This window comes from Augochlora pura, chromosome 3 (assembly GCF_028453695.1).
Source record: "Augochlora pura isolate Apur16 chromosome 3, APUR_v2.2.1, whole genome shotgun sequence".
Lineage (NCBI taxonomy): Eukaryota > Metazoa > Arthropoda > Insecta > Hymenoptera > Halictidae > Augochlora > Augochlora pura.
This window is the reverse complement of record NC_135774.1, coordinates 5,533,619-5,558,304: the sequence shown is the minus strand read 5'-3', so window position 1 is coordinate 5,558,304 and position 24,686 is coordinate 5,533,619. Positions and strand designations below refer to the sequence as shown.

General features: G+C 38.1%; 1 protein-coding gene across 2 annotated transcripts in view; it reads left to right on the top strand.

Annotated features, from left to right (window-relative positions):
* Kair1d (Kainate-type ionotropic glutamate receptor subunit 1D) overlaps positions 1–24,686 on the top strand; it is a 205,829-nt gene that overhangs the window by 106,956 nt on the left and 74,187 nt on the right. For both annotated transcript variants that reach the window (XM_078177539.1, XM_078177540.1), the window contains exon 4: positions 3,727–3,884. In XM_078177539.1, the coding sequence (XP_078033665.1) occupies positions 3,727–3,884 (158 nt within the window). The remainder of the gene's footprint in view (positions 1–3,726; positions 3,885–24,686) is intronic.

The window sequence follows — 24,686 nt, the reverse complement described above, 5'->3', positions numbered from 1 at the left end:
GACCTAACATGGACGTAAAATGGACGTATTTAGGACGCATTAAGAACGTCCCAAATTAGACATCCTTTTAACGACTGAAACGAGATATTTTATATATCTAAAATTGATGTCATAACGATGTCTCTTATTTAATGTTCTTTTAACGTCTGAGATTAGACGTATTAAAAACGCCAATTCTAGACGTTGAAAATTAAAATGGTCGTCGAATGAACGTATTAAAAAAGTCCTGTATTCATTAACATATTAATAGAATGCAAAAACAAGATCACTAATTTCTAAATACTGCTTGACGTTAATTCATGCTAACGCTAGACATTCATAATTTAAAAACCAGTTTTGTTCTAAAACATATTCTGCAATGGATTATGTTATATATGTATATACAATACAATATATATCTGTAGCATTAGGTTGAACAAACCATAGCTTGTATTTCGAAGTTATCGATTTTGTTTTCGTATCATACTAATATCATCGATAACATCATTAGTAGCATCGATTGGTCGACGTCGGTTTTGTCGCTATGCGACATCTAATTAGGACGTTGCGGTTCACGCGAACTAGAAACTGTCCCTAATCGAATTAATTAACGAATCTAGATTAGAACGAGCGCATTTGTTCCCCATTTTTGCAAACTATGCTTCATTTTGATTCGCCACAATTATGCCTCATTGAATTCTTCCTCGAAGGTTATTTCTATTAATTTATTATTTTTATTAATTGTCGAACTTTATCAAGGGAAACGAACAATGTTCCTATTAAACAACTATCTACGATAAAAGTACTCTTTGATGGTGCACCGTGAAATTCGGCTGATTTAAATCAACGTTGCTGCGAAGGCATTAATTGGATGCTGAATTAATACGGCTCCGCTAGAATCACGGCGATAAACTTTGAGCAACGCTTATTAAATGAACGCAACACGCCTGTATTAAATGTTGCACCAAGAGCAAGCCAAATCTGACGAAAATACGACGGTCCACCGGGAAACTGTGATTGTTACACGGTATATTGCGAATCGTATTGGAAATGTTTGCATTCCACTTTTGCAACATGCGTGTGTTATACATAATATAATCGTACTTTGTATCTCGGTACTATTAATTATTTTAGTTACGAGTAAATCGCGAATTTCGAGCAGCGGAATGCTGAGAAAGTAGCAAGAATTTCCTCGAATTATTTGAAACCTACTACAATAATTAATTGAATGTTCGTGTGCCGCTTCGCGCACGAGTTCGGTTTTAATTTAAATACAGTTTCGTTTCGTCGAGCATTAATTATCACACAATATTTTCTCGATTTATACCGCTAATTACTGCGGTAAATTAACAACGAAACGAAACGTTCATGATTGAACAGTGCAAGAACTGCTACCTAATTTAATATTGCATTGCGTACTGAAAATATTGTAATTTATTCCGAATATTGAGTATTGTAATTTGCTCATAATGAGTATACAATATTCAATATTTTTGAACATTGGTATCAAAAATATTTATACGCTTTTTGAAAGGAGCAAAAACATCGTTTGGAGAAAATTTCCGTACGTGGAAATTATGTACATAATTTACAGATATTCAGTATTCAACATTATTGAATATTGATCCTGCAAGATTCAATATTATAATCTATTTAGAATATTCAAAACTGAATACTATAATTTTTCCAGAATATCGATTGTTAAATTTTGAATACTGTAATCTATTCAGAATATTAAATATTAAATATTAAATATTTAATAGTCAGTATTTAATTTTTAAATATTTAATATCCAATATTCTAAAGATATTACAATGTTCAATATTCAATATTCTATACTCTGAATAGATTGCTATATTCGATATTTAATATTCAATATCTTGAATAGATTACGATATTCGATACTTAATATTTAATGTTCTAAATGTATAAAAATATTCGATATTTAATATTCAATATTCTAAATAACTTACAATGTTCAGTATTCTATATTCATTACAGTAATTAATATTTAATATTCAATATCCTAAAGAAATTACAATATTCAATATTGAATCGATATTCGATACAACCAAATGTACTCATTCCCATCGATAAATCGCTCGAATAATTGAATCGAAGGCCCTCAATCGAAAGAAATGGAACAGCAACTCGATTAATAACCCCTCCGACCGGGAAAACTAATTAAAAGCGACGTGTCGCGATATTAACACAACCTTGCGGAAAAGTATCATCGTCGAATGCGTTAATCAAACAGTCCGCCACAAATTAGCATCGATGAATCGCAGTTTGCTGTGTGCAGCCGCGCGTTCCGCTCGCTTCGAATGGCCGAGCGGAACCTAAAAATGCCCCGACTGCGGAAATAAAAGCACGCGGCAAGGGTTGAGAGGGTCGAGGCGGGGGCGGAAGTTGCTCGCCGGAAAATATACAGCTTTTAGGAAGTTCGGATTATCGGGAAAGCGGCTTCGAAATGCAAGTTACCGGCAAGGCGGGGATCCTCGTGGAAACTCGGCTGGAAAGTTGCTGCTCGATTCGGTCATTCGAGAGCGGACTCTGCCGCTGCACTCGCTCGCCGCGTAAAACCTGCACCCTCCCACCCTCCCCTCGCTACCTGCATCCGCGGATGCACACGCTGCGCCCTTGATAACGCAATGCCAACTTCCGGATCTATCCGGATGTGCAGCCGCGAGCTTTTCACTTTCCATCGATGCCATGATGAAACGGTTGCGCGAGGAAAACTCGACGGATTCACTGAGGAAAATGCAAACGCTGTAGTCGCGTAAGCTAGGAACCAGCTACCAGCTCGCTGCCTCTACAGAGATGCGTTTGGACAGCGCAAAGGCCGCGGGTATTAACCCTTTGCAGTCGGAGTTATTTTAACTGGAAATTTTTAAATATTTTTCTAGACTTATAGTGTTTTCATTTTGTATAACTTTGTGCATTTTGTATATTATAGATTTGCATTTTGCGATTCGCGCGACAGTTAACAACACTTAACAATTGTCTGGATATATGTAAATTTGATAAAAATTATTACGTGGCGTTTTTAGTGTCGCTTTAGAGTCGCCGCTCGTCAAAAAAGGATTAATGGATAATGGGATTTTTTAATTGTCTACGGAAACCGGCTGATATAATTATCTGCACGATAGTCTGTATATATTCAAATTTAATTTATAAATGTTAATGATTAGATTAACGCTTTTTATAATTTCGTAATTTTATTATGAGATTCGCAAAAGTTACGAACGCTGAAGAGATATTTCAAACACTTGGAATATTTGAAATATTGCAATTATATTTTAATAATTGAATATTTAGAATATTGTAATAATATTTGTAATACTCGAAATACTGGTGTTCCATTTGGAAGATAGCTAATTTGAATTCAATTAAATACACCTAAATTCTAAACCATATTTGAGGGTCTCGACGCGCTCCTGACACTATCAAAAAAGTAAAAAACAAATGCTACCAGAATCAGACAATATAAAACACGCGCTACACGGTGTCCAAGTTGCCCAACAAATTAAGCAATTCGTTAACCGGGCAAAGTTCTCCAACATTTTCAATCACCGTGGGCTCTCCGACACGAGCCATTACGCCATTGAAATTCGAAAGCGCCGGTAGCTCGTATGCAAACGAGCAGAGTCCGGCATTAGCGTGCCGAGAAAGTATTCCTGTAAAATCCCTAGGCATTGTTTGCCGAACGATTCGCCGCCAATGACTGATTACCTACCTGTGTTTCAGGCGTACGTTGATTTAGTAAAAGCCTGGGGCTGGAAAAGCTTCACCATCATATACGAGAACAACGAAGGCCTCGTAAGGCTCCAGGAACTGCTCAAGGCCCATGGGCCCAGCGAATTCCCCATTACGGTGCGACAGCTCAGCGAGGACTCCGAGTACCGGTGAGTTACTTTGCGAAAGTGGTCCTCGATAATTATTTATTTTTCAGACTTTTCAAACGAGTAATTCATTGTTTCACACGTTCGTTGTTCCGACTTTAGTTAAACGTGAATATGGGATTGTAGGAATAGTTTAATTAAATGAAATTGCTACTGTAATTTAATTTAATTAAATTGCTACAGTAATTTACAGTCTATACGGTGGTACGGAAACTGCATGAAATTATAACGTGACTTTTCACATCGTCCACAAATGCTAACATCATCGGATTAAATACACAATTGAATAATTGTCTTTATATTGCACAATAATCTTCGGGTATTGAACAATTTTCATTGTGTATATTATTATGGTTTTTCTAACGAGTAGCTTTCAAATCGAAATCGATGTGTAAAAGATAGACGTCCTAGAGATGTAAATCCTAAACGTTCCGACCTAAAATGGACGTAAAATGGACGTCTTTAAGACGCATTATTAATTTCCTAAGTCGGACGTCTTTTTAACGTCTGAAATAAAATATTTTCCAGATCTAAAATAGATGTGTAAACGACGTCATAAATTGGACGTTCTTTTAACGTTTGTAATAAAACATCTTAATGACGTTAATTCTAAACGTTTAGACCTCAAATGTATGTAACATTGACATTTTTAAGACGTATTAAAGCTGTTGTAAATTAATCTATCGAAATATTGACGTGGAAAATAATAGTATGAAACCATGCTCTTGAACAATTTTCATTGTGTATATTATTATATTATGATTCTTCTAACGCGTAGCTTTCAGATCGAAATAGCTGTGTAAGATTTATTAATTAAATTGATGAGAATATATAACACATAGTAATTATAAAATTCTTGCTTAACAATTTAAAAAACGTTTACCTAAATAATCTCGTAAAAATCGAACTAGAAATGCGTATTTTAACTTTAACATTTCCTCTAATAAACCTAAATTTCCTAGCGGTTAAAATGAAGAAACAGTTCCTTGGATTCTGCGACATTATCGTGGCATTCTCCTTCACTCTCACTTAAGAGAAGGTAGTCTTTTAGTACACAGTACGGTTCAGTGAAGACTAACAGTGCCCAAAATCCCATAAAGCGCGGAGACGGAGCTCCCCGTAGTCAGAATTCGCGATTAAGCGACTGCTTTGTAATTAACTGTGAGCCGGGGTTTTCTAGTTTGGCAAAAAGGGACGGCGAGGAGCCTCGGAGATTTCGCCAGAACGATAAGGGATATTTCTGATCCCCTTAAGTAACGAGCGCCCCATGGGAAAACACATTTTTCGCGGGCTGATAGAAATTCGAGGAAGAACGAATTAAGAACCGGCGAAAAAATGAAATGAAATTCAGTGAAATGAAATGAAATGAAATTTAAAGAAATGAAATGAAATGAAATTTAAAGAAATTTAAGGCGCGTTTCAAATCGACCGCCAGGGTTTTCTCAGCCCTTCGAGGGCAAAGACGCGTCATCGTCCCTCTGTTCTTCGGGAAAATCCATTATTGCCGATTACTTTGGCCACTTTATATCTCGCCGAGCGTGATAAACGAGATCTGTTTGAACGGCGTGAATTTAATCGAATTACCTTCCGATTTCCATTGCGCTCTATTCGTTAGCGCGGGTATCCATTGCAAAACCAGCTCCATGCGAACGCGTTCTGTCACTGACAGATATGCCCGCGTGTCTCTCCGTGATTTTCGCCTAATGAAATCTTTGGTTTTTTGTGCGTGAAATCGGCGCGGTTTAAAAACGTACTGCTGAAAACGTGTCACCGGCGCATGTATTCGGCACGTATCAGTGGCCGCTGCATGCGTGTGAAAAATATCGAATAATTAGTTTATATAGGATTATATAGTTAGTAATATAGTAACACAGTTTATATAGGGCATTAATGTTTGATTTATGCCAGCTCGTTTCGGAAGGATCTGCTGAGAAAAGAATTAAATGTTCGTTTCTACATTTTTAATTGGGATAAGTGTATACATAATCTTTGATTTAATAATATGTAAATATTCTTCAAGGCTGTAAAATAGCAGGAAATATTATTTATTTATTTATCTATTTTCACGGGCCAAGCCCATAATGTTAATTAGTTAGTCGCTAAGGTACGGTACATAAGTTGTTTAAAGGCAGTAGAAGATGTAAAAATGTCAGCCGATTGAGTGAACTAATTTACGTTAATAATTAAAAAGTTAATTCTACGAAGTTGTCCATACGCAAATCTTGAACTGTGGCCAAAGAACGTTGAAAAGAAGTACATACCTGGTGTGAGTGGCAAGGAGAAGAATAGTGAGACTGAGCGGTTACAAAAATTATCAGGAGCCCTTACGACACCAATATTTTTCAATGACGAAAAAATCAAATCCAAAATTCTACCAAAGTAGTATTTTACATAATTATGTTGAAATAGATTAAGAAAACTCAAGTAATCAAGTGCTATATCCGCTTGTCTATGGGCCAAAAATGGAGAGGTTATGCCACGGGAAGAGTAATTGAAAAAAGGAAACAGTAATTTAATTTTTCTTCTAAGTCATTACACCAGAATGAATTTGGCAAATTATAATCGCCAATTAAAAGCATGTCAGTACTAGATGACAATACTTTGAGATAACAACGCAATGATCTGTATATAACATATTGTCACTGTCTGGAGGTAAATAGACACCACCTATAACGATTCATTTAAAACAGCAGCGGACTTAAACGAGCAAATGGTCAACATCAAACGAAGACAAACATAATCGATGACTAAGCAAGAAAGTATGTACTGCTATTAATACACCGCCACCTATACAATGGCAGCTAGAGTCTAGGTTCCTATAAAATCTATAAACATTATAATTATTTAGGCCCAGGCCAGAGTCTGCAATATTCTTGTGTAACCATGTCTCAGTTGAAATAATGATTGAAAAAAATAAAGTCGATGTCAAAATTGATTGTCTATATTCGCATAATTTAGATCTCAAGCCTCTCACATTCTGATAATGAACTTAAAATGATTATTAATATAAGATTGTTTCAAGAAGTACGCGGCTTAAATGTTCCGTTAAACGCAGCTCCCAGTCGCGTCACACAGCGGCAACATATAAATTCGGGTGATTAGAAAGTTTGAATATTTGAATGTAGAGGCTGCGAATCGAATAAAATCTGAGGATTCTCGCGGAAGAAAACTCGGCGGAGAATTCGAGCATAGTTCCGCGAGGAATTCGGTCCGTCCAGACGTATACGTTCCATGAATACCTAAAAGCTTTTAACAGATCTTAAAGCAGATACGCCAATGTCTTCGGCGACTCTCGAAGCGGCGCGCGTTTCTGTCATCCGCAACCCACCGAAGGAAACAGCGACCACGTTCTTGCAAATTTTGCTCGATCTATTATTCACGCGGCCAACTTCCGAGAAGTCCTATTAACTTAACCGGATCCGCGTAACAGCGCCATTAACTTTAAAACTCGGTTGCCGAGCTACGAAACGCCGCGTTCCTCGAGCTTTCGTCGAACGCTCGCCACCGGCTACTCCGCCAATAAAACAAGCTGCATCCATCAAGATCGCTCGCGAAATGCAGTCAATCCATCAAATACCGCGCAACGCAACTGCCGCCAAAAATTCGCATTCTAACAAGCCCGATCCTACACCGTTTCAATCTTCATTTATCGCAACTCGTAAATGAATCGTGTCTCTACTTTTCTCGCCAGCAAATTTCAATTGATTTTTAACGAATCTCCGACAATTTTGACAGTAATTGTCCTTTGTTTATTTCGATTTTCAAGTTTAATTTGTATTTGAATTTTATCTTAATTTCTAATCAATTTTATAGGGCTTTTGATAGCTTTCATTGAACGCGAGGAAACTTTAGTTATTTGAGCGAAATTTTGCATTAAAGTGACGATAATACTATAATGATTATAATAATTATATAACTATAATAATTATAATAACTACCAAGTCAATATAGAAATTAAATAAAAGAAATATACTAATAGAAATAAATATTCGCGGAAACGTATCTAGTATGCAACATGGCTTTTCCCATACAATCGCAGTTTTTAGGTAAGTACAAATTTTACCAATCGTGCCATACACAATAAGCTTCGCAAACAAATTCCTATACTCTGGGCCCGTGGATTTTGTTGGTTCCAATGCAAATTGCAGAATATGGTACCTATAAAACAATTGAAATAGTCGTATTATTATCGTCTCGCACAATATGTAATTAATTGATGTGTTTCTGAAATTGTAATGATATGGAAACAATGATGACGGTGAACAGTAACGTTGGAAAGAAAAATGTCACTAATTGTTTATTGCTATAATGCGAATCTCTGTTAGATTTTTTATTATTTCGGGTCATTTTGTAGAAATTTGAAGCAGAGATAAATGAAATATAATATAAAATATAATAATATGATATGGAATATAATAATATAATATAAGATAAAATAAAGCTATTTCATAATGACATGAATATAATATAAATTGAGTTTTTATTTCAATTTCAGTCTCTTCTATCTAACAGCTTTTACAGCGGCATTGATAAAATTAACTTATGAATATTCCAGCGACATTTAACATCAACATATAACATTACAAAATGTCGATTAATTTGCTCATTAAAATCTAATGATACTGCACCAGTAATAATAATGATAATAATAATAATAATAATAATAATAATAATAATAATAATAATAATAATACAATAGGAGTAACGTTGGAGAGAAAAATGAGAAATACAAATAAACTTTAATCACGTTAAATATTTTAAAATACAGGAAAATTTTTCGAAAGTATTGTATCAATTTTTGACAAGTATTAATATTTAATTATACTCGTGAATTTGCATTCAAAGACGCGAAGCGTTCGACTTTGTTAAAAACTCGTATCTGCAGCATGCTCTCCCATGTGTACAGAATGAACATTCTTAAGCGAGGGTGCGCCGCGCGGGGGTAGTCTGAGAGGTTTTGAGAGGTTGGGATCAAAGTTTGCGAGCCTGCGATTAAAGAGTGATTATCCAGCGAGTTTAGAGAGAAACTAGGAACTAGACTACGGACTTAGCGGGTTTAGAGTATTTAGCTGAGATTTTGACAAGGGATTATACCAACTGACTATATACCTTCTATTAATGACGTCGTTTCTTGATAAAACGGAAGTCTCATAGGGTTAATCGCCGTCGAAAATGCACTCTAACATTGCACTATCAAATTAACACAATCATACTACGGCATAGTTAATTATAAGATAGAAATTATAAAATGAGAGAATAGAAAAATTAATTGATCAGATACATCCGCTTCGATCGAAGCAAGATTTATTGCAATTTTGATCGAAGCAAGATGCGACAATAAATAACTAATAAAAAAAAAAAAAAAAAAAAAAAGATTTATTATTGTTATTACGTAGACGAAGGGAAAGGAGGTAAGAAAAACTAATCCTCCATCAGCCGAATTTAAATGTAAACAGATTTATGCAACGGATATGCATTATTATGTGCAGATTTTAATGTATTAAAATTATTGAAATAACGCCTGAATACCGCTGTTATTTCCGAGGAAATTAAAAAATGTAAATTTTATGAATCTTATTATGTAAATTAAAATTCAGAACTCACGAATATACTTTCATCAACTAATTAATACTCGGTTCTGTGAACCAAGAAAATTATTTGCTAAAATGTCGACACATTATCGCGTGACTCGAAAGAAAATTAAAAGATTAGAGGATAAAAGTAGAAGATAAAAATAGCGGATTAAAAAATTAACGCGACGCGCCTTTTTATAAAAATTGAAACTTCTTTCTCCAGTGAAGCAATTAAAATTCTTTTCTGGACATCTGTGAAGAAACAAACTTATTTGCTAAATTGTTTACACATTACCGTGAAACTAGAAAGAGGATTAAGCCCATAGAAGATTAAAAACTGAAACATTAACGCGACGCGCCTCTTTATAAAAATTGAAACTTCATTCTCCTGTGAAGCAATTAAAAATCGGTTTCTGGACAGCTGCAAACAACGAGCGCATTGAAAATTGAGCAACGATCGCCGATGCACACGCTTTAGTCGGTATAATGCAACACTGAGAGTACACCATTGCGAATTAAACGCGGCTCCGCTCGTCGGCATCCGAAGCCACAATGATCTTCTTACGCGTGCACAGTGTTGGTGACGTATCGATCGTCGACGGAAACTGTGTCAACTGCGTTTCACGCGGTTGAACCACTGAAACGTTCGTTCTCGATTTTTAATATCGGTGCATCTGCATTTTTATCCGATCGCGCGAGCTTTTGCAAATACAATATAGGATGTAATAACGTGTATGATATAGTGACGTGTGTGATATAGTGCCGTGTATGATATAGTAACGTGTATGATACAGTAACGTATAAGATATAGTAACGTATAACATGTAGTAACGTGAACGATACAATAACGTATAAGATATACTAATGTACGACGTAATAAAATTATCCAGGAATAATGTAGAAATGTTTAGAGTCGGCAAAGTGTTAAGCGAACACGCGCTTCTCTCGCGGCGTCCTGTCTTGTTCGCATCCGCGCGAAAATAAGTTTCCGCAGCCGAGTGTTGCATTATTCATAGAGCCGAACCTGCGACAGTGACTTATTGCGGCCGCCCTCCGGCACGAAGGGCAGAACGATAGGGATTTGAATAAATTCGGTTAGATTTTGCGGTCGACCTTCCAGCTTCAAATTCATTGCTCCCTGTGAGCCACCCGCTAATATTGAATGCATTCCGAGGAAATTGTTTATGCGCGCTCTCCACGTTCGCGTTCCGACGGTGGACCGCGGGCTAACCCTTCAACCTTCGGCCGAGAAACTATCTTCTTCTTCCTCGTTCTCTTGTTCCTTTGGATATCGCGTTTCATGTTCGTTTACAGTTGTAATTATTCGTATGGTTGTTGTGTGCAACGGAGAGACGAGAGGAGCCTGCGCGTTTAGTATAATATTCTTCGCGGATGTTACTTTGCGTTATATTATTCTACGTTATATCAAGGTGATGTCACTTTATTGTTGTCAAGATTATGTCAAGGTTATGTGTACTATACATATGTAATATTGCTCTACGTTATATTAGTCTATGTTACATTACTCTAGTATAACATGGCAGTACTGCAGTACTAATATCGTAATATTAATGTTGCTATGCTAAATAAATTAGTTTATTTTCGAAATCATGTTACTATATTATTCAAAATATCATAAGAGCGTCTACAATGTTCTATGAACGTCCTAAAAGCATCTTACGTTATACTGAAAACTCAATGCTATACTAATTATATGTTGTACTCGTTAATATTGCCGTAATACTATTCTAATTTCCACAAGGATGTCTTTCAACCGTCTTTAAGACCCCTTAAAGACGTCCTTTTAACGACTGAAACAAGATGTTTACAGTCCTAAAACGTTATAACGACGTTCCAAATTGAACGCTGTTTTAATATCTGAGATATAGGTTTTAAAGACGTTAACTCTAAAAGTTCCGTCCTAAATTGGACGTAAAATGGATGTTTTTAAGACGAATTAACAATGTCCCAAATTAGACGTCCTTTTAACATCTGAAGTAAGATATTTTACTGCCCTAAAATCGATATCATGACGTTATCTCAAATTGGACGTTTTTTAACACCTAAGATTAGATGTCCTCGACACCTTAATTCTAGACGTTCATACTTCAAGTGGACGTAAAATGGACGTTTTTAAGATGTATTAACAACGTCCTAAATCGAACTTCTTTTTGACATCTCGGATAAGATATTTTATAGTCTCGAAATGGATGTGTGGCGCGCTTTTAAAAAGTCAGTGAATTTGGTTTAGCGAGGAGTGGGAAAAGAGGGAGGAGTGTTTCGTCCCGGGCCCGCTTGTGAACTCGTCATCAGTATGGCTTTCTAGCGGGCCTTGCCTTTCGCGGTATATAGAAACAGGGACGGTCTTAAATAGCTTCGGGAAAAGTATCCATCTGTTGGCGAATGGTGGACTACCTCCACAGTTGTCTTAACAGCGTCCCGAATTAGACGTTTTTTAACATGTTTAACAAGATATTTTAAAGACGTCTTAAGAACATAAAACATACAGTGCTCATTGAATAGGCTATGTTATCATCTAAAGAACCCATCTTTTAATTCCATCTCAACGAAGATCTTATAAATCAATTTTCACTCAGAACAATTAACATGTTAAGTGCCACTCAATTATATGTATAAAGAAATACCCCGTCACGCATAACTAGCAAATTATAATTTGCTCGATGTATTACATCCATTAAAATTTTCTGAAGAATTATTTTAATAATAGAATCCAGTGTTAGATCAAAATTAGGTGGACTTTAAATAAATTTTAGGTAACAACTTAAAACAATGTTAATTTTTTAGTTTTATATCATATGTTACACTGTCAGTCACCGGTGATTGGCACGACCTGAACGAAAAGTTCAGTGTCAGTCATCGATGACTGACGTGCCACTCAACGTGTTAAGATCCACCCTAACGTACACCCCATTTGCCTACTCGGTGAAACGTTACTGGCAATCCTGTTGGTCTCAAAAGACGTCCGACGATGGTCCAAGAAATATCAGCGACGCATCCGCCGCATAGTTGGACGACCTGTTCGTGGTTGCAACGCGGCGTGTATTTATCGTCGGCGATTCCAAGCGCTGTAATCGGCGCGTAGACAGCCTCGTTTAATATTCAGGATTATTCGGCGCGGGTGCAGGTTCCTACCGGATGCGGCGGGTTTCTTCCCTGATCCGCCGATCCGGGCGTCGCGACGGCGCAAAAGAAAATCGACGCCCAGATTTCACGGTACAGCGGCAGCAAAAGGGGTACAAAGTTGCTCGCTAATGGAGAGAAACGAAAGGACGGCGGGAGCCGAGCCGGCGAGTAAGTAATTGAAATGTTTCGGGGAAGGCGTGCGAGCCGTCCCGGGCCCGGGAACGCTGGGAGCATGATAAGAAGCCGAGGGCGGAGACTTCAAACGCATCCGGGTAACTTCGACGCGGCGAACTTCGAGACGAGCAATGGCTTCGGCCACGGTCCACCGCAGATGTTACGTCACGTCCGTGAAACGCTGCTCTGATTGATCAAAGAGATCCCCGGATGGGTATCTCCCGGTCCCGCTTTCTTCTCCCCGCGTCTCCCAGCCCGCGCGTCTTCGACGCCGGACGTCAATTACGCTCATCGGCGGTCCGAAACGAAGCCGCACCCTAGCCGAAGTTTTTTCGCCGGGGAAACACGCGCTCGTATCTTCGATTCAAAGGGAAATTGGATTTTCTGACCGGCCACTTTTATTTTACTTCCGCCCTGCGCGTGGCCCTCGTCGTACACCACGCTCTCCTCTCCGCTCCTCTCCTCTCCTCTCTGCTAGCTGCAAATAAAAGACGAGGCGTTCCGTGTACTTTCTTCGTTCCGGGAAAAATTGCTGTTTCAGCTAGAGCTCCTAGTTTTTCGAAGTTTCCACTTCGCCGATCTTTGGACGATTAATTCCGCGTTTATGTTGATAATAGACGACATGGTTCTTCGCGTAAGCGACGACGATTAACTCACTTAACTTTGACGATATACAGTCATTTTTATGATAATTGGTTAGAATTGTTCATCAAAATATCGTAGTATTTACGGATATGTAATACATATGCGTCGCAGGGTTTAGATAGCGCGAGTCCGAGCGATCCGTCGCGAGCCATCGATTTCACGAAGACGGAGCAACGATCGGGACGAGCAGCTCCCATCGGACCCATTTTCGAAATGAAGCCTCGTCTGTTGTCGCCGGCACTTCGCCCCTATCTATCGGTTTACAGTTTACGGTGCAACGCGACTGCAACCCCCGGAGTGTCCGCGCCCGTTCACTGCCAGCCACGATTTGATGGACGACACTGTCGATCAAACGACAGCAATTGCTCCCCGAATGCCGGCCGAGCACTTTCGATTGTCTATTCACCTTGAAACCGCAGCCGCTCACCGAATTACCGACCAGGTGCAACCCCTCGCGCGACAAGCAACCACGAGTGCACGCCTTCTACACTCTCGGTGCAGCGAGCCGAGCGATTCTGGCAAAAAGTGGAATGAAGAACCGTTGCCATAGACTCTATGGGCTTTATGGACTCTATGGTTTATTGCTTCCTCTTTGAGTAAAAAAATGCAGTCGCGTTTTAAAGCTTTCGACTCGTATTTCGAGGTTATGTCAAGGTTTAGTCGACGAATTTTCTGTGTCATAAAATTTATTTGCTTTCGTAATTGTTTATGACGTTTATTTACTTTTAAAATTGTTTTTCTTTAAGTCGAGCTGTCGAATCTCAGTAGGGAGGATTTTATGAAAAACCAACGACTTTTTTACATTTTATAGTTTCAATTCACCGATCAAATTATCGTTTATTATATCGCATGATGTACAATCGGAGAGTCGACGGTTTCTAGTGATGTAACTATTTTCAAACTGGTCTAGAAATAACTGGAATTTCATTTGGTAATAAACGTGCTGATAACGAATAAAAATATGTAATGAAAGAATTATTACAACCATGTTGTTCATTTCCATTTGGTCGTTTGTATTTTGGAATCGCGACGTCACGATTAATTGCAGATTTCACAGTGTTCCGTCGTATATTTATGAACAAGTATACTATTACCATGTAATAATATATGATACAGTATAGCGGTACAGTAGTATAGTGCAAGTATAGTAGTTAATAATACAGTAGTATAGTAATAGCAGCATAGTAGTATAATAAAGTGCCAAACAAGCATTGGACGTCTGATTGTCATACGCCTTAAAATAAACGTCTTTAAAACGTTCTATTTCGAACGATAAAACGACGTTCAATTCGGGACGTTTTTGGGACGTTAAAAAGTCGTCCAATAGAAAACGTTCTTGAAGCGTTAAAAAGACGTCCAATTCGAGACGTTGTTAAAACGTTAAAAAGTGCTACACTAAAAATATTATCACAGTACAGTAATATTGTAGTATTAATATAGTACAGTAACATCGTGGAAGAATTTTATTCTCAACGTAACGTAGGACGTTTCTTGGAAGTTTCTGGAACATTCGTATTACATTCGAGACATGAAACAGATAAAAAGAAAGACAAACTCTAATACAACTGTAATAGAATGCGTGTTTGTATTAAAATCATCTGTAATATTTGAATGCCGCAGGCGCGCGTAAAAATACGATAACAGGATCCGAAAAGGAGCACGCGGAAACCGCACAGAGTTATGGAACGGTCGTTTACATAATAATTCGAAACGTCGCGCGACCGCGCTAAATCAGATTTGGAAACCCCTTTCGAACCGGCCAAATTCCATTTCGCAGTCATTAAAGAGTCGCCGACCGCATTCATCGCGCGAAACGTTACGGGAATTAAATCACGGCCAGCCGAAAGAAATTCCTCGAATATCAACGACAGCTTCGCCATGTCGGCGTTCCTTATTGTTCAACAGTGCGCTAAATTTCTGGCAAATTCGCTGTCAAAGGAAGGCAAGCATTTGAAATTGAAACGAGTGCAGGAGTTCGAAGCGAGGCGCGCGTTCTAACGGAAGAAAACCATGAAATATTTCGGGTGCAGTTTACCATCTCGAAATTGCTTTGAATTAATAAAACCGCGATCGATATTTGCCTGGATTAAATAAAACGATGAGAGCATTATTTTTCACATTTATCCCGAAGAGCGGAGAAAAATATCAGCGAACGAATAAATAACAAATTCGCGGCGCAATTCGCGTCCCGGTTACGCGAGCCAGTTCGAAATCACAAATGACGATCCTTGGCGTGGTTTATGGTCGCGATAACTTCCCTGGTAATTCCTCCCCGCGGTAATAAAACCGGGATCTAGGAAAGCGAAAGTATCGATATCATTGCGAGGCGGTTCGGACGCGCGTTGAAATTCCGCCGGCGGAAACTGCGGCTTCGAACTTCAACGTTCTCTCAAACTTTGCCAATATATCTTTTTATCTGGATACGATAAAGTAGCCGAGGGGAGGACTTACTAATATTCCGGCTTATCGCCGCGGAACTCCCGCGGACAGGATTAATCTTACGAAACCAAACACTCTGTCAGAAAAACTGCACAGGAAAAATTCAAATCATTGCTATGGCTTGTAATTTATTGGTTCAATATACATACATATATGGTGATATAATGTGAGGTGTAAAATGTTATATTAATAATAATATAAATTTATAGTAATATATTACGCTTCGGATATGATATGATATGATATGATATGATATAATATAATAAAATGCGATTTCATATAACATAATGTCAGAATAATATAATCGCCATTAATTAAAAGAAAGGCTACATGACTTGGTTCTTTATAAAATCTTCGTTACAATTCAAAGAGGATCATTTCGAAGGTAATAAATGTGTTTCTTGAATTATAGAATATAAACTGAATTAACTATCACTGATTTATTACAAACAGAACTACATTAACTACTTAATATTATACAGAATGAAAACTGGATATGTGAGCATTTTGATGCTTTCTGTGCCATTTCTGACTCGTGAATGTCCTACGCAACGACGACTTGCATATTTTCCGGCTGACGGTCATTTATTGCTCTACCTGATTTTTTTTTTCCCTTTTGGGGATTATTTTTTAACGAGCGTAAGTCATAAAAATCGCCGAGAATGAGAGTCTATAGAAACGTCGTTACAGCACCACTTGGTTTAACGTTTAAATTTTTAAAAGATGTAGCAGTTAACGAAATGTTCGAGTTACATTACAAATTTGCACGACCGCGAATAAGTTTATTAAATTCTACCAGTCCTATGAGACCCGCTGATGTATTAAATACTGAACATTTGAGTATTGAATATCTCATATTGGATACTGGATATTGAACATTTAATATTAAATATTCAATATAAAATGCTTAAGTAATCGTAGTAATTAAAATATTAATTACTAATGTTATATTACTTATGATTAACTAAGTCAATTCTATTAACTTCTCAATTTCTGAGGTCCAAAGATTTCATATTGTATATTAAATATTAAACTTTGAATATTAAATATTCGATATGGAATATTGAATGCTGAATATTTAATATTGAATATCAAACATTAAATATTGAATATTGAATGTTGAATGTTGAATGTTGAATATTCCGATAAAGTATCCGAGGGGATAGGTTATTAATATGCCGGCTTAGGAAAAGTGCGGTAGAAAAAGGAAAATAATTGCAGTAGGTTATGATTTATTGCTTGAATATATGTGATAATATAATGTGAGTTTATAGTAACATATTATGCTTTGAATATTATACGATATGATATGATATTGTATAATAAAAATGTATGATATATTACAACATAATGTAATAATAATATAGGTCACTACTAATTAACAACGAGTCTATTTGATTGTTTCTGTCTAAAATCTTCGTTACAAGTCTACGATTCAACAGGGATCATTTCGATGATAATAAATTTAGATGACAAATTCACACAACCGCGAATAAGTTTATTAAATTTTAGCAGTCCCATGGGGCACGGCGAGTTTCACCGTCTCGGAATAAACTCGTTAACTCGAGCGTAACAATGGGCTCGATTAATCTTTCGGCTTCGCCGGGCCCTTTTCCCTCCACTTCCTCTTTTCCCGGTCTTTTCCGCGCCTCGTATCGAGACAGCAGAAGCGCGCCGAGTTTTTTCACGCTCGAATATCCTTCGCAGCTAAGTCGCGATTTCCATAAAAAAGATTTAGACCCGGCGCAGTCGGGCCCTCATAATTATTCATAACATGCAAATCCGAGAGAAATGTCAGCCTTTCCGCGCGGCCACCGAGAAAAACGAGTCCGTTCGATTTCGAAATAGTGCGATTTCGATCGGTTTGATATCGGTTTTCATTATCGCGACCGATGCAGATTTGTCTCGAAGCAATTTAGGAAATCGTGGCATGCAATTTCGCTGCGATTTCTACTTTGGGCGTCTCTCGGCGGTGAATAAAATCTGATAACAGGGACAAAGTACGGGTATTCGGTGAAATATACGTGATTTTACAGGATTTTTAGTGCGTTAAATATGATTGTTTAAATATTCGATGATATCTTTATATTCAGTATATTAAGCTGAAAATCACGCTAGGGGCAAATCTCGTATTTGTTTAAAAGGCTACAGCTTACTTTCTTTAATTATTTTAATACATTCATAACAGTCTGATTTGCGATATCATTTGTGCTATAATTACGATGATTTGTCACTTCTTGATAATAATTTCTCGAATCGAATCGGTGAACTTTGACAACAAGACTATCAAATATTAATCGAATATAAAATAGATAAATATTTGATACATCGTGTACGAAATTTTCATCATGAGTCCGATTCGTTGCAATTATTAATCAACTAACTTTTCAAACATAATTTACATATCATTCTCTTGCTGGAACAAAGGCACAGTTTCCATCGAGTTTATTTTAATTCTAGATCCACCTAAAGGGTTAAAGCGCGCTCGAATATTACCGCTGGCTGCCGTGCGCTGTTTTACGTTTGCCAGGGGCGGTTGCGCCAATAGAATTAACGAAGAGGAATAATTAATCAAAGAATAGAGGAGAAGGGAGATAGTCGGCGGGATGGGAAGAGAATCTCGATCGGTTCAGTAAATGTTCCGACGGTATCTTACGGTTTATTTTCGATGTAGCTTCGCCTGACCGAGTTCGTCGCGGCAATATAACTGTCTACCCCCTCGCCGTGTTGCACTCGACCCTCCAACCCCTGCTGTTTCTTCGTCGGGCAGGGGGTGGTGTATCTGCTCCGCCGGCAGCTAAACAAAGGTGGCGATTAAACGGAACAGCGAATCCGTCAGGGGTTTCGTCCGATTCCATGCGCAACCTTTATTTGTACTAGTCGCTGCACCCCTTCGGCGACGCAGTTTGGAGACGTCGCGAAAATTATCTTATAGTGAGCTATTTTTAATCGGTATTGAATATTCGGTATTTAGTACTTAGTGTTGAGCATTGAGTATCGAGTATCGAGTATTAAATATTGAATACTGAACATAAAACTTTCAATTTTACATGTTCGTGGAAACTAAAATATTAATTTAATTTCTGCGGTCCAGAGATTTTGATATTTTATATTAAATATTGAATATTATAATTGTATATTAAATACTGAATATTTGAGTACTAAAAATCAAATATTGAATATTGAATATTATCTATTGACTATGGAATATTGAATATTGTCTATGGATTATTGAACATTAATTATTGAACAATAAACCTTAATCATTAAACATTAAATATTTCCTGATGACGAACAGCCGTCGTCGCAAGTAATTTCATTCCATAAAATAATCGAAACCATCCTTTTCGATTCGACCATCATTTAATTGAGGTGATGGTTCACTTCCATAATGCACTTCTCCGTATCGAAAATGCAGTTGGCCCAGGTGAGTTCACGGGCCAGCACACGGCTGTAACGTCTCGTGATGGAATCGTCAATCGTGGAACAATGTAGCTACGGAACGGAGCCTGCTTTAATCAAGCCGAGCCGCGAGATGGAAATTAGTAGGGATAGATTTCAGGCGGGATGTGTGCCGTTTCGATAATTAAATTTGATTTCGGTGAATTAGTCGTCTGGGAGGAGAGAAGCGGCTCCTAACAGAGGCCAGTGGAGAAATTGGCAACGCGTCTGCGTGAATTCACAGAGTTTCTCGTTAATTATCCTTTTGCAAACGCGACGCGTCTTTCTTTTATTTTCGGTAGTTGAAGCGAACTTGATATCGACTGCAAACGCGTGCATCAGCTGCTTATAATAATATTGACGTATCCGCCACACTGTAGACAATTTAGGAACAGCTTGTTGCAACTTTTGAACCATCGGAGACAACTAAAATATCACAAAAATGAATTTTAGATGTTTAAGTAGACATTGACACGGTTGCAGGACAATTGAGAAATGTTGCACGGTCCCTATGGGGTAGTTGTAGGGTTAAATAAAATTGTAGGTTACGACACAGCCCCAGAGATCAATATCATTCGGTATCAATGTTGCGATGATCGTCGCGAATAACACAAGTTCCATGGAGCTTCCCCGCACGAAGACTCTCAATCGATCGCCAATCGATTTGGGCAAGCTCTCGACGCGTCAACATCTCGTCATGTTCGGCCATGGGGGTCGTTGCAGCGTGTTAGCTCGAGCTCGCTAAACTCACCACTTGTCTCAACAAGCTCCCCGACCTCGGCGTTACCCACACGCAGCCCGGATCCCGCGAGACCATTTCTCATTCTGGCTGCCTAACGGGGCGTCTCGACTTCCGAAAGCCTGGAATAAGGGTAGAAGGGAAAGAGGGGTGAAGGGAAGAGCCGGTGGCACGCGATCCTGGTGAAACCCGGCGCGCTAGCCAGAAGAATTCGCTCGGTGTAGGTAACGGATGAGGCGAGAAAGTTTGCGCGGCAATAACTCATCGTTCACACCTTATTTACCTAGTCTCCGGTTCCAGGGTAGTCGATCGTTCTCCCGCTGCGTCCCGGGTCCTGCCGGATTGAATTTTAACGCGATCGAGGGATGCGCAGTGCTCTCAACCCTCGTGCTCTCGGAGCCAGCGAACCGGCTAGCTTTCGGAATGGGCCAGCATGCGAATAAACAGGAAATAAATGACGTTCCGTCACGCTACAGACCTGCGATCCGATGAACACGCGATTCTTATTTATATGGGCCGGAAATGGGATTTTTTCTGCTCGACGTAACACCCCATCGAGTCTTCCGCGCACTCAAGGAAGACGTTCAACCCTCTGTTCGCTCTATTTGCTCGGATCTTGGGGTGTTCTTTGTTGGAACAGGTCATAATGTGGTTTTTTTGGATGTGTGGTGATTGTGAATAGGATGTTGTTGTTGTTGTTAAAGTTTTATCGAGGTTATGTCGAGGATATTTTCAAGAATAAGTCTAGGCTATGTCAAAGTCCATGTTGATGTTTTAGTTACGAGACATTAGATAAAAATGTTATGTCAAAGAAATCTCAAGGCTTTGTCAAGGTTATTTAAGATATGTATAATATTAAACCATGATATAGTCTTGAGATATCCATGAGAATATCTTTAATATAATCTTGGGATATTTTTGAGAATATCCTTGACATAACCTTGTCAAAACCTTGAATGTAATATATATAACACTAAAAAGTAATGAAGATTACTTGCAAGTAATCTTGGCATGCAGGTTGCTTCGAATACGATTCTATTGCTTTCGGAAGATTCTACATTATATTATTATTCTATTTTGTTATTTTATTCTATTATGCTATTTTAATAATTATTATTACTTACATATTAATACAATACTAATGCGGAACGTTAGCAGTATAATAATGGCAATAATAATAATAATAATACAATTTGATTGGTTTCCAAAACATGATTATACACAGCTAATGCTACGTTACATTACGTTGCATTAATATGTACATAATAACAATTATTCCTAGCGTTATTTGATTGTCCAATAGAATACGATCATAACCGGAAGTACGCCTTCCTCTTACGGACGCACAGTATTTCCCTTATCGCATCGATGGCACAGTAATACCCATATATTTCCCCTTGACTTCCTATATGTTTCCTCTTGATTTTTCCGGGACTTTAGAATCTATCTAGGAAATTGGATAAGCTGTACTCCCTCGGTCGACGGCGCATCGCCGCGAGAATTGATAATTCGAGGAAGCAGTGGCTCGTGCGCCATAATTCTCGCCGCGATGCGTTACATAGATCAAATTGCTCGGTGAAGAACCCGATGAAGCAGCTGTCGCCGACAGATAGAGTCGTCCCCACGGTCTCCGGGCCACTCTTCATCTAATTCTCGTTTCTCTCTGTCCGAGGAAGGAGCTCGGAGCTTTCTGTTTCCGTTTCCCCGCCGTCTTAATTTATATGGGTCTTCCGTTGCTTTCTATGGCGCCGGTCACCCTCCCACCTTCTTCTGCCACCCTCCCACCTTCTCGCAGTTGGTGCTCCGGAGATTCCAGGGGATATCGATTACGGGGCAATTCCTTTTTAACGAGCTCCCGGTAGCTCCTCGAAAAGGTGCGACTCGAGGCGGGCCGGATCTGATTTAGCGCGAGGACCTTGCGATTTAGAAACGATCGCCACCCACCTCCGCTTCCTTCCCTTTCCATCCATCGATTGGAAATCGCGATCCACGGATTTTTCGCAGCGCCGGCAGAATAGAATTTTTCATCGGCTGCCGTCCGTTCGATTAATTAGGAAACTTCCTCGCCTCGATCCGCTTCACTTTTTCTATTCGGATAACTTTAAATTACCCCGAACAGCGGACTGCTCGATGGAGGGCTACTAATTTTATACGTACTGGGATGATCCCGGGTATTATCACTTTGTAGTCTAGTTGGAAGTTCGGAGGTTGATTTCTGTCTAACTTTCGCGGGCTTTTTGTTCGGTCTCTCTTTTTATTTACTTATTTGTCGCTTCTCGGATTTTATCTGAATTCATTCTTGAATTTGCGAAATAGATCATGCACGGTTAAGTGAGGACAAAGTTCATGTTACTATTGTAATATTAGTATATATTATAGTGCTATATTATATAATTATAATATACTATATATAGATTTATGTATTCTTTACTTAGCACTTTATCAACCGGTCATTCGACCATAATATTTCTATTACTATAGATTTATTAAATCTACTACCATTTTTGTTGAGGGGATATTTTGAAGAAAAGAACGTTTAGAGTAAAACTTGTATAAATAACTATATTTAAAGGAAGACAGAAAAGTGCGGTGGAAGAAATATAAGTATCTCGATAGGCGCACGATAAGAAGAGCACGGACTGCACCGAAGAACTGGTAAGCTAGGCGACAGTACACATTTTTGTGCCTAGTATACTTATAGATATACTTGAACCTTAATAAAAGTTTTGCACTCTGAATGTGGAGGTTTTGCTTAACAATTTTTATATTTTTATAACATTAGCATTGAACAATATTTCTATGATCTAATTTACTTATTCTATTTATTTAATATATAGAATATCAATTGACAGTGTTAAAAAGTGATTAGGGACATCGACAGTATTTTGTTACCAGTCATTCGACAGTAAATATTACTTTTATTACAGGTTAATTACATCTACTAAAATTTCTATATTTTTATAGTATTAACATTAAGCAATATTTATTTCATCTAATCTACAGGGTGTCCCGGAATACGTAGTACAACCGGACAGGGGGTGATTCTACATAAAAAAAGAAGAAAATATTTTGGTATAAAATTTTTTCATCCAGAGCTCCGTTTTCGTGACAATCGACTTCAAAGTTCGTTCAACTTGTAAACCATTTTTTACAATTTGCTTGTCGTGTATATCACTACTTTGCTTGTCTCTGTCCGGGACAGTGTTTACAAACAGTGATAATTGTGCGAGGAAGTTACGAATTTTTTAAATAACAATTATTCCTGTTGGACCGGCCGCGGCGGTAACATGCGTTTGCCATCAAGATCTCCGGACCTCACGCTTTTAGATTTTCATTTATGGGGTCATATCAAAGCACAAATTTATAGCATGAACGATATTTCAAATGTTACATATTTAAAACATAAGATTACTCGGGCATTCGAAAAATTAAAAAGCGATGACAACTTACAATCTGTCCGGGTGTCATTAATTTATCGAGCAACCTTATGTATGCAGCAGCGAGGAGGACATTTTGAACAATTATTGTAGTAATCTAATAGTAAGTAGTAAAAAAGAATAAAAAATGAGTAATCAGCAGACACACTCTGTATTGTTTCAACCGCACAATTATTACTGTTTGTAAACACTGTCCAGGACAGAGACAAGCAGAGCAGCGAAATACACGACAAGCAAATTGTATTAAATGGTTTACAAGTTGAACGAACTTTGAGTCGATTATCACGAAAACGGAGCTCCGGATGAAAAAATTTTATACCAAAATATTTTCTTCTTTTTTGATGTAGAATCATCCCCTGCCCGAGTGTACTACGGACACCCTGTATTTATTCTATTTATTTGATTTGTAGAATATCGATTGATACAGTGTTAATAATTAATTACGCTGTGTATAAAATGCTTCAAAAACCTCATGATACTTGCTAATTAATCAAAATAAACCCGTCTTTGTTTGGCAAAGTAAAGATCACTTGACATCTTCTACACGGTGTTCGTTAATGTAATAACTCGACCAATCGCTTGTAAGCACGGTGCAAGCTCATGCGAACGACATACTGCACCCTCACCGGTGTTTACAAACACGGAATATTTGCTGACAGAGCATTACACGGCAATTGATTGTAACGCATCAAAACGATTACAACTAGTTTCATGCTTCCTAGAGTGCAGTGGACATTTAATTTGCAATATCGGATTACACGTGTACTGAAATTATCGAATAATTTCAATTTGGAGGAAATGCCGATAAAATTACGATTATACTGTTCGAGCAATTATACGAGTCCATTCGATCGTATCCGCGGTACAGAATTATTTCGGAAAATTAGAAAATTATTACACAATTATTTCGATCACGAGTTTTTATTAAATTTATTATTTATTATTGTATCATTTCGAATAATTCGATGAGAATGTAGCCAGCCCTTTTTCCTTGCCGATGTATTTTCTGCGTGTCGAGCGAACGAGAGTTTGTTGATAATATTTATGGTTTCTGGTCGCGTGGAATGCTAACCATATTCGCGGCTTTATCGATGGTTGCGAAGGTACGGGGGGTCGGTGACGATTGGAAATGGAAGTCTCGGCTAGCGGGAGCATCATAAATGTGAAATTTAGTTGCGCGTGACCTGCAAGTATCCCGGAATCACGGTTTATG